At 37.9% G+C, this 19495-nt stretch overlaps 1 protein-coding gene across 8 annotated transcripts in view; it reads right to left on the bottom strand.

Annotated features, from left to right (window-relative positions):
• Positions 1-19495, bottom strand: part of LOC149088641 (semaphorin-1A-like) — a 312700-nt gene that overhangs the window by 56596 nt on the left and 236609 nt on the right. For all 8 annotated transcript variants that reach the window (XM_089248408.1, XM_089248439.1, XM_089248431.1 and 5 more), the window contains 2 exons: positions 13407-13503; positions 6030-6075 (listed from right to left, as the gene is read on the bottom strand). In XM_089248408.1, coding sequence (XP_089104534.1) covers positions 6030-6075; positions 13407-13503 — 143 coding nt within the window. The remainder of the gene's footprint in view (positions 1-6029; positions 6076-13406; positions 13504-19495) is intronic.

Genomic DNA, 19495 nt, shown 5'->3' on the forward strand with positions numbered 1-19495 from the left:
TCAATTTCAATGGCTTCCTAGAACAACGATTTTATTTGAAGAATTTCTTAGATCTTGGATACTATTACGAAGGCTCCTTAGGATGTAAATGAAATGTCGAAGGTTCCATAAAAATGCTAGGAAAGTCGGTGTTACTATTTGAGAGGCATAGTGTGTAGGGTTATATTTACCCTGGGGGGGGGGGGGGTCTAAGAACTAATGAAAGTAATTATACAAAAATATATATTCGTGTGTATTGCTTATCACTCAAAATGCGACTTCCACGATGATCGATACTCTCATTAAGGCATCGTATGACGTCAATAGTGGAGAAATTATCGAGTAACGAAAAATGCGAAAACTAGACAGAGAGAGACAACGGGGTCGCGCGAGAAAGGAAAAAGATCCAGAAACGGGAGGAAAAATATACCGATCGAACAACAGCAGATTTATGGAGACTTTTGAAACAAAGTCATTACACATCCTCAAATCTAATCACACGGGTTTCGTGTCTCGAGAAAAGATGCGCGTTTATAAAATTAATAGCCAACGTTTTGCCGATCGAAAGCGCTTAATCAGAAACAGAGGGGGTATAACGTCGGGGAATCCCCCCCCCTCCTCCCCCTCCCACCTCCCACAAACGATACAATGTCTAAAGCTGCATCCATTTGTCATAATTTATCTTTTAATTTCGACGCTTCGCTTCTCCATACATGCACGTACATATACACTATCGTCTTTCCTTTCCTTCAGCCTCCCGCAGGGTTTCCCTCGTTGTAAGCAGATAACGGGCTTTTGGTGGGAAGCTTTTACTAATTACTCTGGACGACCCCACCCACCCTTTGTATGAGAAAGAGACGACACAGTATACGCAAAGTACGCGTATATAAATTCCACTTTTCCCCCATCCACACACATTACTCCGAAAAGGTGTAACGGGTGAAGTAAGTGTATGCGTCTGCCTTTCTCTCCCGAAGTTTGTCTCTTCTCACAAAGACATGTCAGCAGCGTCTTTTGCAGGAGAACGCACCTTTGCCCAAAATCGCACGGGGGGGGGGTTTCCTCGCCATTCCGGACAATTCTGTTCAAGAAGCTGGTATAACGAGAGAGATGAAGGGGGCAGGGGGGTATGAGCTGTAAGAGAAGAGGTTATATGTATCATCAATTATAATTCGCTATGTCGTCCCGAGCTATGTACGTGTCGATAAAAGTGGGGATTTTGTTTATGGAAATTCTCGCAATATCTTTCTGATTAAATGCAATGGGCTTAAATGATCGAGATACGTCCTCGGGTTGTTCTTCACAGCCTCTCCCGTAGGTACATCTGTCATCTTGATAAGTGCTGATCAATCATGGGCAATCTCTTATGAATTGGTGCTGTCGCATACGCTGATTTAGATGTTGGTATTGAGAGGGTAGGAAAAGAAACTACCGAATACAAACCAGACTTATTATCTTACTGAACGATGCAATGTGAGAAAACTCTTTGATCCATCCTTCCATTGAAGTAGCAATGATGAATAATAAGTGTTTCAATGAGTATCCTCGAGAGGCTTTACAAATTTAGAGCAAGCCAAGCAAATATGAAGTGTACCGGAAGTCAGTTGGCATGATTCAATTTGATTTCCTATTCCCATACGTCTTCACTAAGTCGATAATGAAACTCATTACTCACTAATGCAAGAGAAAAATTCTAGCAAAGAAAATGCTCGTTGTTTCATAACTTCCACGAGAGAAAGTAGCAACCACCAAGTCTATAACAATTTCCACCAAAGAAAGCACCAGGGATTGCAAATCCCAGGCGTAAGGTCACCCTGGTGTTTGAAGTTCTGTGTGTCTGATTGCGAAATCAGAGTTTTGTATGTCACACAGTTTTTAGAAATTATATTCACAGCGTCCACGGACGTGGAAAAAAGTACCAAATTCCTGGAAAAGTAAAAAAAAAATACTTTGGACTTTTCTTTAAAAAATAAAATACTTCGTGCGTGAGAAATTTGCCTGGCATCTAAATTATTTTCCGATTTGTCAAGCCCTGGAATATACCATAACAGATACTGGTCGTTAAAGGGAGGAAATTCTGAGATTCTGTCAAGTTAAGCAGAATAGATGAACCTTGTCAATAACATTCCTCTGAACTTACGAAATATACTTAAAAATTTCAACGAAAATAAAATGTAACTTCCTTAGAGATATACAGCTATAATAAGATCTCTCACTCACCACCTGTCCGAATGGATATCTTTAACAAGAACGCCATCGTTACGTCCTTTTCAACGACCCGTTTCCGATGTCAAATTACAAGCAAGATAGAAGTCTTCAAGACATCCACATACCAGGGCTCATACACATATATATGCTTCCACTTATGATATCGTTATTCGAGAATCCACGGGGTAACAAGCGGCTTTCAGTTAAAAGGGAGATGGATTTTCTTTTCCATTTTTTTTCTTGTTCCCTTATACGTGTACTTAATGCGCCTTCCAGCAAGGACATAAATAGGAACTTTTACACGTTTTGATCATCGGCAAGTCCCAAAGAAAAGGAGACGAGGATATTTACAGTCCCAATCCTTGAAGAAGAGTCAAGGAGCATAAAGAACATTGGATGAACGGCCGAATATGTGTCTGGTATGTGTGTGAGAGAAAAGATGGAAGGGCCATAGGGTTGTAAGTGGAGCGAGGAATAGCCTCATAAAAATCGGGAATAACGAGACACAGGCAACCCCTGCCTTATACTGCTCCTGAGCTGCCGGAGATAAGACATGGATGGAACCTTTGCAATGGAACAGCAAAGATTAAAAAAAAAAAAGGAGGAACAACAATTTCTGAGGAAAAGCAGAGGAATAGAAGGCAAAAACCACAGAGGATAGAATAAGAATTTTTGTAAAAGGCGCGCCTAGTAATGTAGTGAGAAAAAAAAAACACACAGAGATTTATTATGACAGTAGTACTTCACAGTACTGTGAAACCGTAATGGTGGGATCTCTGGGATGTCTCTCTTGGGTGAGGTTAACAGAAAGGCTGTTTGTTTTGAAGATATAATAAAAAATGATCAACGCTCAAAGCCTTTCACTATTTTCTCACCTATCCATTGTTGTCATGCATTACGGAAGAGTAAAAATTTACCTTGTGACGTTTTTATGCGTCACTTAATAGAAGTATTAGAAGAAGCAGTATTATACAAACAGAGATTTCACGAATGAATAGGAAGCTGACGTGTATTCAAATCGATTGATTTCAGTTACTTGGTCAAGACGCGGGCCTGGTGTTTCCTTTTCTCGGAATGGAGCAGAAAAGAAAAAAAAAAAAAACGCTATGAATTACGGTGAACATTGAAAACAAAAGGTGGGGAAAATTTAGGATGATTTCGATCGAACGATAGTATTTCTTTATATTATTGCCGTTGTGCGGTCGTGTGGGCATCGTGCTGGACTCTCGTCTTGAGGATCCAGGTTCGAACCCCGTTGACTGCACAGTGATAGTCGGCTGAAGTTGGTTTTCCAGCTTCGTGGCACGAAGGTGAATCGGTCTCCCATTGGGAAAAGTTTCTCCGCAGAGAGCAGGCAGGCCTACAACACGATAGTGACAAAACATGAAAATTAAAACATTTCTATCTTTACTTCAGAAAATGGAAGCCAGATGGCAGCATGAACACGAAATAAACACAACTCGATAACATAAATACGTTGGGGCAAAAAGCATGCACTCAAAACACACATTCCGGCATATGCCAATTCGTTAGAAATTCCGTAGAGGAATGTGTACGAGGTGCACATGTTCGGTTAAGTAGTAGTAGTACTTCTTTATTAGGAACTCCGGGGTAATTTCATTCCCATATTGGAACTTTTTTAAAGTCACATAGATTAAATTATGTGGATCCTGATATAAATGAATGAGACTGAAACGAGCTTGAAACCACGTAGATCAGAAACAAGTTTGAAACTACGTGGATCAGAAACAGGTTAGAAACCACGTGGATAAAAAAGAATGAGATCGGAACGAGTTTGAAAACCCCGTAGATCAGAAACGAGTTTGAAAACCACGTAGATCAGAAACGAGTTTGAAAACACGCGGATCTCAGAATCAAGTTTGAAACTACGTGGATCAGAATCGAGTTTGAAACCATGTGGATAAAAGAATGAGATTGGAACGAGTTTGAAACCCTGTGCATGAAAGAATGAGATTGGAACGAGATTGAAACCATGTTGATCAGGAACGAGATTGAAACCATGTTGATCAGGAACGAGATTGAAACCATGTTGATCAGGAACGAGTTTGAAACCAAGTGAATGAAAGAATGAGATTGGAACGAGTTTGAAACCACGTGGATAAAAGAATGAGATTGGAGCGAGATTGAAACGAAACCATGTTGATCAGGAACGAGATTAAAACCATGTTGATCAGGAACGAGATTAAAACAATGTTGATCAAGAACGAGATTGAAACCATGTTGATCAAGAACGAGATTGAAACCATGTTGATCAGGAACGAGTTTGAAACCAAGTGAATGAAAGAATGAGATTGGAACGAGTTTGAAAGCAAGTGAATGAAAGAATGAGATTGGAACGAGTTTGAAACCAAGTGAATGAAAGAATGAGATTGGAACGAGTTTGAAACCAAGTGAATGAAAGAATGAGATTGGAACGAGTTTGAAACCAAGTGAATGAAAGAATGAGATTGGAACGAGCTTGAAACCATGTGGATCCGGAACGAGTTTGAAACCATGTGGATCAGGAACGAGTTTGAAACCAAGTGAATGAAAGAATGAGATTGGAACGAGTTTGAAACCATGTGGATCAGGAACGAGTTTGAAACCAAGTGAATGAAAGAATGAGATTGGAACGAGTTTGAAACCATGTGGATCAGGAACGAGTTTGAAACCATGTGGATCAGGAACAAGTTTGAAATCGTGTGGATCAGGAACGAGTTTGAAACTACGTGGATGAAAGAATGAGATTGGAACGAGTTTGAAACCATATAAATAAAAGAACGAAATCTGTACCATGAAAAAATAATTGGCACTACGTGAATCGGTGAATCAGAAAAAAAAATTGACTCTATCTGTATCATTACACGGGGATCAGTTATGAGTTTGGTCCCATCTATATATATATCAGGCAAAATTAGAGGTGACACTGATGTCACATCAATGAAGTTTATGACCATTAAGATCGTGCAAGAGATTCTCAGAACATTCTCGCTCAAGAGTGAACGGCGAATCTACAGCACTTAAATGTAACTTATACTCTAAATTTGACAAATCCAAGTCGCAAGGACCACGTGGTGACTAAAAAATTGATATCGGTGCCTAGAATTTCACGTACTGTAGCATTGGTAACTGAATTGGATTCTGAGGACTACTACTACACGAAACCAGAAATGCACCTCGACCATATTCTTTTGCGGAACTTCTAACGAATTGGAATATGTTGGAATGTGCGTGTCCGTGTTGTGGACCTAACGTGAAGCTTGCTTCTGTGTAATGCTTGTTATATATATATACTGCTGTCATCTGCTACCTATTTTTCTAACTATGAGTGAAGTGTCATGCTCGAGGATTTACCTATTGCTCTCTGTGGCGAGACTTTTTAACGGGGAGATCGGCTCGCATTAGAGCCTCGAGGCTGAGAACCACAGAAAACTAACTTCAGCCGACCCACCATAGTTCACTACTATGGCGACGGTGGGGTTTGAACCCGGGTTCTCGCAATGCGAGTCCGTCACTATGACCACTCGACCGCCACAGCGGCGGATTCTGAGTACTACACTAAATTTTCCGAACATACGTCAGCTTGTCTCCAAATATGGGAAATGGCCCTGAAAAATAGAAATTATAATTTTGAATCATTTTTCTATGCCTCCATTTGTACATTTGGCTCCTCAGTAATTTCGCTGTTTTCCTAATTTTTCTTCTAAATCGTCAAACTCGGATGAATTTGCTACGGGAAGGATGAGGGTGTAGGATCGAGATCATTCTGGGTCAAATCGAGATTAGAATGAAATAATGATCATTAATGTTGAAAAAGAGAAAAAGCAGGATGTAAAACTTACTTTTTTTTCTTGTAGTGAGGATAAACTAATGTTATACACAATATTCCTGTAAGACACAAGAAATAAATCATATTAAATTATAAATAGATACAATATTATGCAAGTGTGAATATTTATTTATTTTTTCAAAGCATATGAGTTCAAATCTCTAAAATAATGATATGCGTTTTCTGCACAGCCATCTTCTCTGTATCGTTCCAATTTTAGTATATGTACTGCCAAAGCGAGTACTGCATAGGCATCTAGTACCACGGAAGACGTTTTTCCCGACTATATAATTAAATAGAGTCTGGAACTATATATGGATGGTAAGTTAAAAAAAATCTTGAGTCATCTAAATGAAATAATATCGTAAAAAAATGAGGACGATAAATAATTCCACGCAAAAAATCGAGTTCGATCCGCATAAAAATTCATTTAATGTTATCGAAAATTCAATAACATCCCGGCAGACGCTGCATGCTCTGCGTAAGAGAATGATTGCGTAACGTAACGCTTGCGCGATGATTTTTCATACGAGGAGTTTTACCCGACTCTCTATGCGTCAGAGAAGGATATTTTTTGGCGTATCATCTGAGCTTTCACACCCTGAAAAATCAATGGTACGGAGACAAGTTCGAAGCCCATCAAAAGATTTACGATTATAAATTAAGGGCATAATGCCGGCACGTGTAATTAAGTCGAAGCTCTATTCAAACTGAGGAGCATCACATCATTGGCAAGACGCCTCTCACTATCTCTCTCTTCGGGGACCCGTCGACTGATGATTGAGTTTGGCTGTTGACGGCACAACGAGAGAGAGATCTATTCCACCCGACTCTGGAGGCTATCGGAAGACACATTCATAACCATTATCATTAGGGCAAACAACCTATTCGCACGGCATTCTATATCAATCGATTTACATAGTACACAGCCGAGGACATTAGAAACTGATAGTTTCACCATCATGACCTATGGTTGCTACACGTCAAGCACACGAGAAAAGGGATGAATGGATGGATAGATAGAGGAAGCCGAATGGCTCGAACACCAAATAGCCATCAGCTAAGCAATCCTATCCTGCGAGGGAATGATGTAAAACCACGATGTCGAAGTCCATCACGAAATGATCTTCAGAAATGGCACTTCTCAAATGCGTGGTGGGTAATTCGAAAAGAAAAATGTTACTCAAGAACTCTGCATGGATCGGTCCATCCTTCTCAATCATCATTTATGATTCCAATGTGATCCAAACTGGTTCACATTAGAACACATAAATATGTAGTTCATTTTTCTCATTCTTTTCATCGAAAGACAAAGAGTAACTCTAAACTATTCAGGATTAACCTCTTCTACTCAATAAAAATTTCCCTATCGGTTCCTAACTGGCAGATGGAAGTTCAAACTCCAACACAGTAATCACCATCCACTTTTATCTACGCGAGGAAAGACATTATAGATCACGTCGGTCCATACATGATCCATGTTGTCAATTTTTAAAAGTTTCTGAGAGTGAAATAATTTGGCAACTTCTTTACCAAGATTACAGCATGAATCAGTACTAAACAAGCAACACATTGATCGAAAAACAGTTGAGTACTCTATTTGGAAAATATAGGAATTTTCTACCTAATTTTCATATGGAATTTAAGGTCGCAACTCATTAATTTGGGGAGGGGATAGACTTGCTTAGACGAACTTCAATCCGATACGAATCGAGTTTGATATTCGTAACAAGAAAGAATTTGACACCACGTGGATTAAAAACGCATTTGCGACCTCTGTAATAGGAAGCAAATTCAGTTCACATAAATCGCGGAAACGAGTACGGCAAAATATTCATCGGGAAGGAAATAGAACACCATGTGAATAAGGAAAAAGTTTGGCACCGTCAATGACGAGAAGGATTACGGCACCGGCACCTGTTTGGCACCATCAGTAACGGGGAGGAATTTGACACCTGTTTGGCAACAACCGTACGGAAAAAAATTTTAGACTTGTTTGGTAACATTGGTTATGGGAAGGAATTCTATAACATAAGCATAAGGCCTTGACCAACTGAGGTTCCTGTCGTGGGGATGGAGGGGGGGGGGGATTCTAATCTATAGGGTTATTCAGAAGTGCATGTACCACCGGTTTTTCTTGTTGCAGTTAAGAGTTGCCGAACATCAGAGTATATTTGGAAAGAAATTCCGCGGTTGCAGTAAGATCAACCGCGGCAACCGCATTGCAGTGCGAAAGGTCCACCAAAATGAAATCGACACCACGTAGTGAGAGAATATCACCCCATACAATCGAACAATATCGATTCTCGCCAGATGATTGGTCAAAAAATTCCTAATGTACACTGGTTATATTCCTAATATAATATACCTAAATATAAAAATTCCAATATTACAAAAAATAAAAGAACTAATGGGCATAAAAATCGTAATTTCATTGGAAAAAATAATTCCCATGACGGATGGGGAAAAGATTGAAATGAGTAAAACGAAGAGAGAGTGGGGAAGATATCGAAGATAGAAATGACACTCTTCCGTCTCATCGTGCTCATTGAATATCTTAAGGGCGTTGATGGGTGTTTGATTGATGGATTTGTCTATTCCCCCTTCAGTGTCTCTCCCCTTATTCCTGCAGATCTCATTTCCTCACTGTTTTCGATTTAAAAAACTGGAGAAACTAGATACAGAAGTCTCTGTGCTCGCTCCCATTTTCTGCATCATCCTCCTCCTTTAATTAAAAAGCCATCCCGTGCCAGAAAAAAAAAGAGAAATCACTCTGGGTGTTACGTGTATACCCATGATGTGCCTAGAGAGAAGAATCTCCTCTCTCACTCCTTTTATCTTCCCTAGGATCTCTATTCATTATTACGCGTCCTACTCACGTATCCTTCACTAATCCTGACGAACGAACATCTAATGATAGATTCAAGAAAATTTTGATCCAATTCCTTTTCGTATTATAATTCCTCTTGAGTCTTATTTGATGTATAATTTGACAATAATTATCGATTCGACAACTTCAGAAAATGCACGAGCAGGGGAGCCCTCGAGCCAGAAATTTGTATAAGCTGCCCATACTGATTTTCTAGTAAATTTTTGGTATTCAAAATTGGATATGAATAAGAATGAATTCTGAGTCCTAAGGAGTGGAATTATGGGTATGGAAAGGACAAGAACAAATTCACATGCACGGAATTCTCACTGAATTCTAAAATTCAGAAATTTTTCTTAAATTATACAGCAGGTGTGCCCTACCTCCGGTCACAACATACCGGTCAAATGTTGCCTGCTAAACCTCATGCAGAGTTCCCAGCAGAATCTGCTTGACCATTTCCATGACCGTAACTTCTGAACAAAGAAATACAGTTCATAATCTTAACCTTCCAAATTATTTAATTTTTGTTTCTCGAGTTTGTTTTTCCCCCTTCAAAGAACTTTTCCCAGACTTTTATCGAATATTTGCAAATTTCCTCAGCTTTTGCTAAATATTTAACATTTTTCCTGACCATTTTTCATTTCCCTGATTTCCCAGGTCACTGGGAACCCTGTCATAGGTTTTATGAAATGTGTTGCGGCAGTAAAGCATCAATGCACACAACACGATATATATACTAAACTGACCATATTTGCGCGAGAGGTACATCCCAGCTTTTAGCCCGAGGACTGAGAAGGTTGTGCACCTCCAGACTTACAGATAAATAGGCCTATAGACAAATGAAAATTCAACATGGTGGATAAAGAAATGGATGAAATCAACTTCTATACACAAATATTCAGTGTCACTTCGCACGGAAACTGTCCAACTACAGCGAGCGACAGACCCAAACCACTTCCCAACTTCGAGGCCTACAAACAGTAACAAAAATTCAATCATCACAATTAATTCACTTCACTTCTGAGAAGGTGGTGGCACTGAAAAATCAGACACAACACTAGATGCGCACACAGACTGTTAGTTACACACACTCGCACTTCCGGCGCAACTCGGTAGTAAATTGCCCATGGCCATAGAGCAGAGCTTAGCTCGGCTTGAAAGAAAGACCTCACACCACTCCAAGCACACCTCCATTATTGACTCACTTCTCATTTCACAGATGGCAGCACAAATTAATTTTCCCATACAGCCTAGAACTTGTTCAGCTTTGACGATTTAAAAAAAAAAAGTCAGCATTTTATGTCCAATGATAATAGATGTAGGTCAGTGCTTCCCATAGTGGGCAATACCACCTCCTGGTAGTCGAAGGAACTAATCAGAGGGACAACAAAATCGATTATTAAAAATTTGATTCCATGGATTGTCTTACGATGGTAAAAAAAATATTGAGATCAACCCTGTCCTGAATAATAAGGAGACTCTAATCAAGAAAATGCACACACAAAAAAAGAGGTCAAAATATCGTGCCAGACAAACAAAAATCTCGTGTATTCAAATCCTTACCCACTTTAAATAATCCACCTATATTCATATTTCGGTACCAACATCAGCGAAACGGAGAGGGGGGGGGGAAGTCCGTTTCCCAGACAATTTCTAGAAATGCACCTGACATATATTGCCACCAATAACTTCCGAAAAATCCAGGGAAAAAAAATAGATAAAGAAATAAAAATCCCGTAAGAGAGAGTACATCAGTTCATTCATCATCATTGCACAGAAATGTACGAAATGAAATGCCCGAGAACTCTTCTCGGTCTTACCTCGGAAAAGATTATAAATCAAGAGAAAAGATCGTCGTATATAGATAACGAAATACGAAAAAAGGGGGAACGCTTTTCTTATACGATTTTTTCCCCCCTGTTCTTAAATTTTTCTTAAAAGATTATAAAGAAGGCAGGAATCCGCCGATGCCAGGACGGAGCACACGTCGGTATGAGAAAACCGTTAATTAATGCTGAGTTGATTATAAAATCGGCGTTCTAATTATCAAAGGGACGTAAATACCTCAAGACCGGGGGACGCGAAGCATCATCATCCATTATCTCCATCATCATTTTTTTTCCCCTATCTCTTATCTCCTTAATTTTCATCTCTTTTTTTCTTACGTACTAATTTTTTTATGGCCGTATTTCCTTTATTTTTATCCTAAGACTAAAGAGATGCCCCCGTCTTTTCATCCATTTTTATTTTCTTAGATGTTGAGGATCAAAGAAAAATGTAAGAGGGGGGAATATAAATATTATTAGTGGATCTCTCTCCAAACCATCAATAAAAGAAGGATTTAAAATAGATTGTAATGTGATATGACAGGGATTAAGAGATTAACTTGGCGGTGTACTTTGAATGAAAAGGTTATAGGTGTCGCTGGGAATTAAGACAAATTGTTGTTTTTTTTGGTTTTCTTTTGCATATGAGGTTGATTCTTTCGGTGTGGGTGTAGCTTGAATTTCAGCTATCTTTACAGTTTTTCAAAGTGTGATCCGCAGACCCATGGGGGTTGGCGAGTCTTCTATGGAGTCGGTGGATGTGACTCAGAGCAAAGTATAAATTATAGTGAAAATATAATGTGCGTGGCTATAACATAGTCCAGAAGGATGCTCGGTTCCTATTCCCTGACTAAAGGGTTTTCAAGTTCTAATCGGAAGAATTCGCGAATGGTGTATTTTCTAGGTGATTCTTAGGACAGGGGTTTCTAACACGGCTTGACAAATCGAAGAAAAGTTAAGTGCCGGCAAGATTTTTTAACGGGAGCCAAGTTTTTTCCCCTTGAAAAAAAGCGGTTCGAAATCAATTTTTCCGTACGTTTTGGTGACCCTTTTCCCTGTTAGTAGACACACTGATATAAATTACGGAAATATTTATGTATGTTTCTCCTAGGTTTTAATTTAATCACACGCAAAATATTTTGGACACCAATTTTCTTTCTTTCTTTGAAACAGGGCACAACTCCGGTCTATCGACATGTGGGCAATTTACTACAGAAATGAGTTTATGCCACAAGTGTGCATGTGTATCTAACAGTCTGAATGCGTGTGAATCCTGTGAATTTTTCCATGATGCCATCTATTTTTCAAACTATTAGTGAAGCGTAATTATCGTATATTTGTACCGTTCTAGGCCTGGTGCTCTCTGCGGCGATACTTTTCCAAGCCCTGGTAACGAGGAACCCTTGATGGCTACGAGACAGAACAGAAACTGACGAATAATTTTGGAATGTAGATATTTTTAAGGGGTTCTCGGATGGTTGAGAAACACTACTACTCTTGGTAATCTAAAGTTTCTCGTGACGTCACCAGAAGTTCTGTAAGAAATAAGTAGTTTTGCAAATAATTAGTTACGAAAACGTTCGAAGAAGCGGATACTAATTCAAGGTTCAAGGGTTCCTCAGAAAACTAATATAACTACCGAGTTTTCCAGAACGTAGGTTTCCAATTCCTCAGTGGTTAAGATAATTCCTGTGGTACACAGAGCTCTCTAGAAATTTGGTGTTGAATAAAGTAATTAAACATAAAACATATTCATGTTTTTTGGGTTCCAGTGAATTGTATTGTCAAGTGTTGCACAACATCAGAAGTGTGGAAACCTGTGCTCTAATTCTAAGCTTGGTTAAAAAATTGACCACGGGTATCACACAATAATTGACACAGTGGTTTGCATTTTTTTGTTCAAAAAAACAAACAACACATGGGAATCATTTTAAGGGTTACACAACGGCAAAAAAAAAAAAAAAAAACCACTGCTCTAAAGTGAACCAATATCTTGTTCGACGGGTTCGACACTAGATGGTTCCACCAGTGTGATTTAGAGCATCTGATGCGTATACGTCATGGTGATAGCCGGCACAATATGTATTGTACGTAATTGAATCAATTATAGCTCAATGAATGATTCAGATGCTCGTGAGCTGATCCGCAGCACAAAAAGCGTGATCCAGTTGAGGTTATGTATTTCGTGCGCTGGAACACGTTCGAAATTGACTAGTCAGGTGCTTGAGGTCGAGGACACCTGCCGTGACAATGCGCAGCAAGATCAACATTTCGTCACGAAAGGGTTATAAGCGACATCTTATTACATGAATAATAGCAACTGATGATCTTTTTCGAGAGTCATCATCGGTCATACGTGGTGATAGATGGGACGTACGAACACGTTTCCTTAGAAGAGTAAGGTCATACATCATTGCGTAATATTGATTTTCTTTACAACAATTACTCTTTTTGTGTGTATCTGTTTTTCTCAATTGAAATGAACCAATTTCCCATCAAACAAAATTTCGGAGATTGATATTTTATTATACATTTCCGACTATTAATTGTGATTTTTCCGAGATTCCAATCAAGTCAGTGATGCGAGAAATTTTCTTCGGGAAATCACATTCGTAATTAGAAATTTATTTTATGTAAATTGAAATTTCAGACAAATCGAAAAGATTCGAAGGGGGGAAAAAAAAGTGATTACCTGGCTCCAACTAATAACGAGTCGCCATCTTGCTCGAGGAGCTTGAAATAATCACTGTGCGTCTGGTTGCCGAGAAATCTCTGTAACTCTGCATCATCTAGATAAACAAATAAATAAATAAATGAGTAAATTTTAAAGACAGGCGACATGTAAATAACATCCGTATCAAAAAAATTTACAGGTAAATCCGTGTCTCGAAGGCACAGCCAGAAATGAAGACTATTTCATATTCGTCAGACAAAATAATGAATGTTTGGAGTTTGTAGGAGACAATTTTTTAAATAAAGACTTTTTGATCGGGATTCTGAAATAATTTTTGTCATTAATTCTGCAATTATTTCACAATTAATGAGAATTTTTTTTATTGAAATAGTTTTAAAAGTATTGGAAGAAATAATTTTAGAATTAATGAGAGAAATTATTTTAAAATTAATGAAAGAAATTATTTTAAAATTAATGAGAGAAATTATTTCAAAATTAATTAGAGAAATTATTTCAAAACTAATTAGAGAAATTGTTTTAAAATTAATGAGAGAAATAATTTGTTTTCGTAAATATTGAAAGAAATTATTTTAGAATTGGTAAAAATACTTTAAAATTCATGAAAATTCATAATTTATGAAAAATATTTCGAGAACAATTGAAAGAAATATTTGAAGGATTAATACTCATATTTTATAGGAGCGATATTTCAGGATGAATGAAAATTCATGTTTAATGAAAGTATAATTTCAGAATTAATGAAAATTTCATATTTGATCAAAAAGAAATAAATTCAGAATAAATACATTTCAAAAACATTTTCAAATAATACAGGGCTCTTATCGACTTGGAGCCTTGCGCTTCATTGTCCTCCACCCATCAAGACACAACTGTGTACACAATATGACTTATTGGCCCCCGGACTTGATGAAAAACAATTTTTTTACTCACCATTTGTCGAAGTTTCAAGACCCCCCCCCCCCCCCCCCCGAGTCAAGAGGTGTGGGACAGCCTGGTTGGTAAAAACACTTGATCTTGGGCTTCGTAATGATACCCCAAGTTTTTAATTCCCGTGATTGGTCGAAGAGATATTAAGGTGGAATAATTCCCCTACATCCAGGATGCATATATACGGGCACAACGCCTCTTTCCTTCATTTATGCTGTACTTTCCCAACTTTCTTTCGATTTTTGAATTCAAATATATCAGTAAATTTACACTTGGGAACGTGTAGTTCTTTTATTTTCTTTTTACCTTCGGGAGAGACAAGTCAAAAACTTCTAATTTCGTTTTTGAAGCCACGGTGTTCGTATAAGAAGCTTTTTTATTTTATTTTAATAACTATACAAACCCCTTGCAACATAAATGACATATCTGAGTACGACACGTTATTTGGATACCTTCTCTAATTGGAAGAATGCCTCTAGGATCAACGCTCCGCCAGTGAAATATTGCGTGTGCTATTACCTATGCACCCTGTATACGCCAACATACAAGCGGTAGGTTATGTGATAGTGTATTCCCATGTGCGGATATGAATTTAAAGACGCGTTCCTGTAGGGAAATTGACCAAGATTTCGCGAGAATCGACAAATAGGATTTTTGCCACGTCGATATAATACTTGAAACATCTTTTACTGCACACTTGCACCATCCACATCAGGTAACATCAGCCATATGCCTCTCAGAAGACAAATAGGGGGGGGGGGGGGGAGAACAAGAACGACATTTGTTTTCTCCTCGAGGCTTAAACAGTAGAACTGTCGGGAAATTTGTGAATTCTTCCCGCAAATACAAACCAAATCCCATCCACGGCGGCGGACGGCGATGACTTCAAAAGCCATTTGTCTACACTTACATGCACACACATACACGGAGACAGACATTTCAGGGGAATGCAAATACAAATGCAAACAACCAGAATATCCTCAGCTTCCGGATATACACGACGCATACTTTAAATATATACCAGTAAAAATGGAGGCGCAAAAGAAAAAAAGGCGACGCTTGAATGACAGGGCTGGAACGTCTCCAGATTTCACATTGAGGGTAACATGCCGTTTCCTAATGGCCATTCTCTGCCAAAAAATTCTGATGCTGCGCTATTCTTTTTTTTTTTTTCCTATTTTTCCTCGTTCTCCCGAATTTCCCAAAAAAATTCCTGTCTTATATATATATAAAAATGGAGAAACGATTCCTCCACGAAATAGAAGAAAAAAAAAATACACGAGAATGGCAGTAAAAAATTAAAAAAAAAAAAAATGTAGAAAGAATGTATGTGATTTCTGGATAATGTAACTGCGAACTTACTTAAAAGGATAATGAAAATACACTGAGAAAAAAGGAAGGAAAAGATTTATTATTATTTCTAGATTTCTTGTGCTATTGTATTGTTTCGTCTTTTGTATCTGGTATATTTCTATTTATATTCAAATTATTCCTCATATTACTCATAGAAAAAGCAAAAACAAAAGTGTTTTATTGACTTGAAGAGGAAAGTTTGACAGGCCTGTACGACCGCGTGGATATCTTCATGATTTGACTACAGTCGACCAGCTAAATCGAATATCAACGATTCCAGCACACATTATGCATGATTTCTGGCATGAGTGGTCTATCTTATTGCCAGAGACTTCAATTTCTGGGTTTACACTCACTGGAATGGCGTAGAATCGCTGCAGATCTGAAGATGTGCTACAAACTAGTCCACCAAATTGTTTATCTACCATCGAGAGAGCCTTTCTTTGCGATCATAGACAGGCGAGTTAACCTACGTAGGCATCGCTTCCAAATAAGAATACCAACGGCTAGAAGGGATTGAATTTTTCCACGGATATAGATGTCGTGTGGCAAGAATATGGAACAGTCTTCCATCAGAACTTGTATGTGCCTCCTACGCAAGATTCGCTTCCACTATTGGGGATTTCGACCTGACTCCGTATGCGAAGTGCTTCCCGTACTGACTATTATTATTTTTTTTTTTTTTTTCTTCCAGTATAAGTGCATTTCATGCCTTCTGGGGTTATTGTAAATAAATAACAAATTATCCGATTATGCAGGGAACGATTCAATTGCCATTTTCTAACGTTATATATTGAAAATTCACTAAGGATCAATATTAATAAAGCTTTTCGAATAAATCAGACATCAAAAAATGAAATGGGAATTAATAATGTCCGGCGCTGCCTGGATTTTTTTCAGTTTGTAGGAGGATTGAAAAAGTGACAAACCATTATAAAAAGGCATAAACTATTATACATAATACTGGCAGCATTAAAGAAGTGACAAACGAATTGTAAAGGCATTAACGGCATATGCATGTCCGAAGAGTATTGCTAGGGAAACCACAGTAACCAAAGTAAACATTCCAAAAGTGATTCTTGAGGCCGACAAACCATTTTGCCCGACATTTTTTTGCCCATTTCGGGTATTTGCCCAGCTGTGACGAACTTTTAGAGTAGCCTATCGTTCAAATCGGGTCCCAGTTGGTATATATGTAGAATTTGGCGAATATAGGTCTAAAATTGTAGATTTGTATAGAGAACATACACACAGACAGAAAATCAATTTTATATATACAGGGTGTTCTGTTAATGGACCGACAAACTCAGAGGGTTGTTGGTAGACATCAAGAGGAACAAAATTGCAATGAAGAATGGTATCGCAAACTACGTTGAGAGGGTGAATATCGCGAAAAACGCATGCAGGTTTTGACGTCACGCTGAAATGACAAAAAGTACAGTAATAACTACAAAAATATTTATTTGATTAATTATTACAAAAGTTGTTGGAAGTGACGGCCACTGACGTCATTGCACAGTCTACAACAACATAAAAACTATTCCAGGACGCGATCGAAGATACCAGGAATGATGTCGTCCGCAGCGCGTGATCCTACCCCAGCGAAGCGTTTCGAGAAGCTGCTTACATCAGATATGGTGAGCGAACCCACGAACGCATTCACCGATCAACTGACATCCTTCATCATGAATTTTATTTTATATTTTATAAATTTCAAGATGTCAAAGCAAAGTCAACTGAATTTCTGTGGTTCCTACAAATTTTTGCTGCTAAAATCTGAGGATTTCAACACGCATCTACAACATTCCAAAAATGAGTACTTAGTCACTGGTAGGTGAAACATTAGATGGCAGCACACGCCACAAAAACTTGAAGCCAAGGGAAAATAAGAGTGAATTTGCTGGGAATCTTTCTATGATTTATGAACTTTAAGGCGCTATTATGAGACAACTTCCCTCTATCGACAGCCATACATAATTCGAAAAAAATTATTTAGTTACCGTAAGTAGTTAGAACTACATAGACGACAGCACACACTAACAAAAACATCTCAAAAGGCACAGTTTTCTTCTAATCTGCAACTGCATCAGTCCGGGGTTCTGAGCGGTTCTATCTATTTAGTCTGCAACTGTGCTAAAAGCATTTAGTAGTCCTTCACGGAAATGGAAATTCCTAAGTTGTAAATAATTTTACAGCATCTTTCTTAAAGCTTTTCCAAAGTGACAAATCAAAGGCGCCAGATCGCTATGTCGACTCTAAAATCGGTGTTGGCACCTAAAAGTGTGTGTAGGTAATTGCGGAAGTCATTCATTAGACTCAACATAAAATTTTCGGATTTCATGACAGTGTACACAGTAGGTTAAAGATATTAAGTACCGAAAATGTCGAAAAAAACATTATTTAGGACCGTTTTTCTTGAGATTAAAATCATTCTTGGGGCTTCTAAGAAATTTGGATTGCTGTTAAATTGTCTTTCGAGTTGTTATGCTCTGGTCTGTACTCTTTATCAGAAGAACACTCATATATGGCAACGTAAATCTGCGTAATATTTACATGTTGATAGCAACTTTAATAAGGAGCTAAATTTGGAATTGTTAGCAATAACTCTCGATTATAAAATCCGAAATAATCATATCGAGCTTTCTTGGGTGCTTCCATGAACTTGGGAGCAACAGGTATATGACACCAGCTCGTTAGTTTGAGTCTTAGAAATGAAATTTTGACTATTTCTCAATTACGCATAGACCACCTGTATTTGGGGGAATTTATTATGCAAAAATACATAACAACAGAGAATAATACAAAAAAAAGAGTAAATAATAAACATCCAAGGGAGTATCCTCGCATGAAACAAGATGAAACCACAATTACTCACACGCAAGGCTGGCAAATGTAAACACAAGACTCAATGGCGTAAAACAAAAATATGGCAAACCAGGGTATGAGCCATTCCAATGATGATACCACTTCTTATTCATGAAGTGCTTGTTTATAACCACTAACCACGAGTCAAAATGAGAACATTTTTACCCACGGAAGGAGTCACACAAAGGCTTTTCCAGGGGCGTATGCGAAATTCACAATGGCAATCATTATTTATTTTTCCTACGCCATTGTATCTAAATGAAACCTATTCAGTTGGGTTGTTCCTCTCGCTACATGTAGGACATGTAGAAGCAAACTATATTTTCATAGGTTATTGATATGCAAACGCACGCGCGGAAGAGAGATACATATACATTTATTTAATTCATTTACTGAACAATACTTAGCTCTATATATTTCATAAGTTATTATATTCCCATTGATGGATGCGAAATTGAATATTTTTCTCATCACAAAACAACGATGGCTGCACAAAAATGTCGTTTTTCTTGAAAAATTTATGGGTCAGAGTTTCGTTGACCATCTATGGCAGGCTTGCGATGAATATGAATCGAAACAAGATGGGAATCAATTATTGATGAAAATTGTACATATTTATGTATGGGAGAGAAAAAAATCAACTGCCAAAATATCTGAGATTTGAGACTTAGGACCAAATGGGTCATCAGTTACACGATCAAAAGGAATTAGGAAGATAAAATGGGTCATTATAAGGTCATTATTTGAACCGAATGAAATTACAAGTCATTATGCAAATCGAGATGTACGTTAATTCTTCTTTTTCTTTTTAAATAAAGCTTATTTAATGCGAATTCCAATGGTTTTCTTTTTCCGGCATTAAAATGAAACAAAACTTCAAAACTACCAGAAAACAATTTCAAACAAACTGATGCAACTTTATGATAATCTGTATTCTTTAC

This window comes from Pholcus phalangioides, unplaced genomic scaffold (genome assembly GCF_987345545.1).
Source record: "Pholcus phalangioides strain wild (caught in Gottingen) unplaced genomic scaffold, Ppha-v1.0 ptg000003l_1, whole genome shotgun sequence".
NCBI lineage: Eukaryota > Metazoa > Arthropoda > Arachnida > Araneae > Pholcidae > Pholcus > Pholcus phalangioides.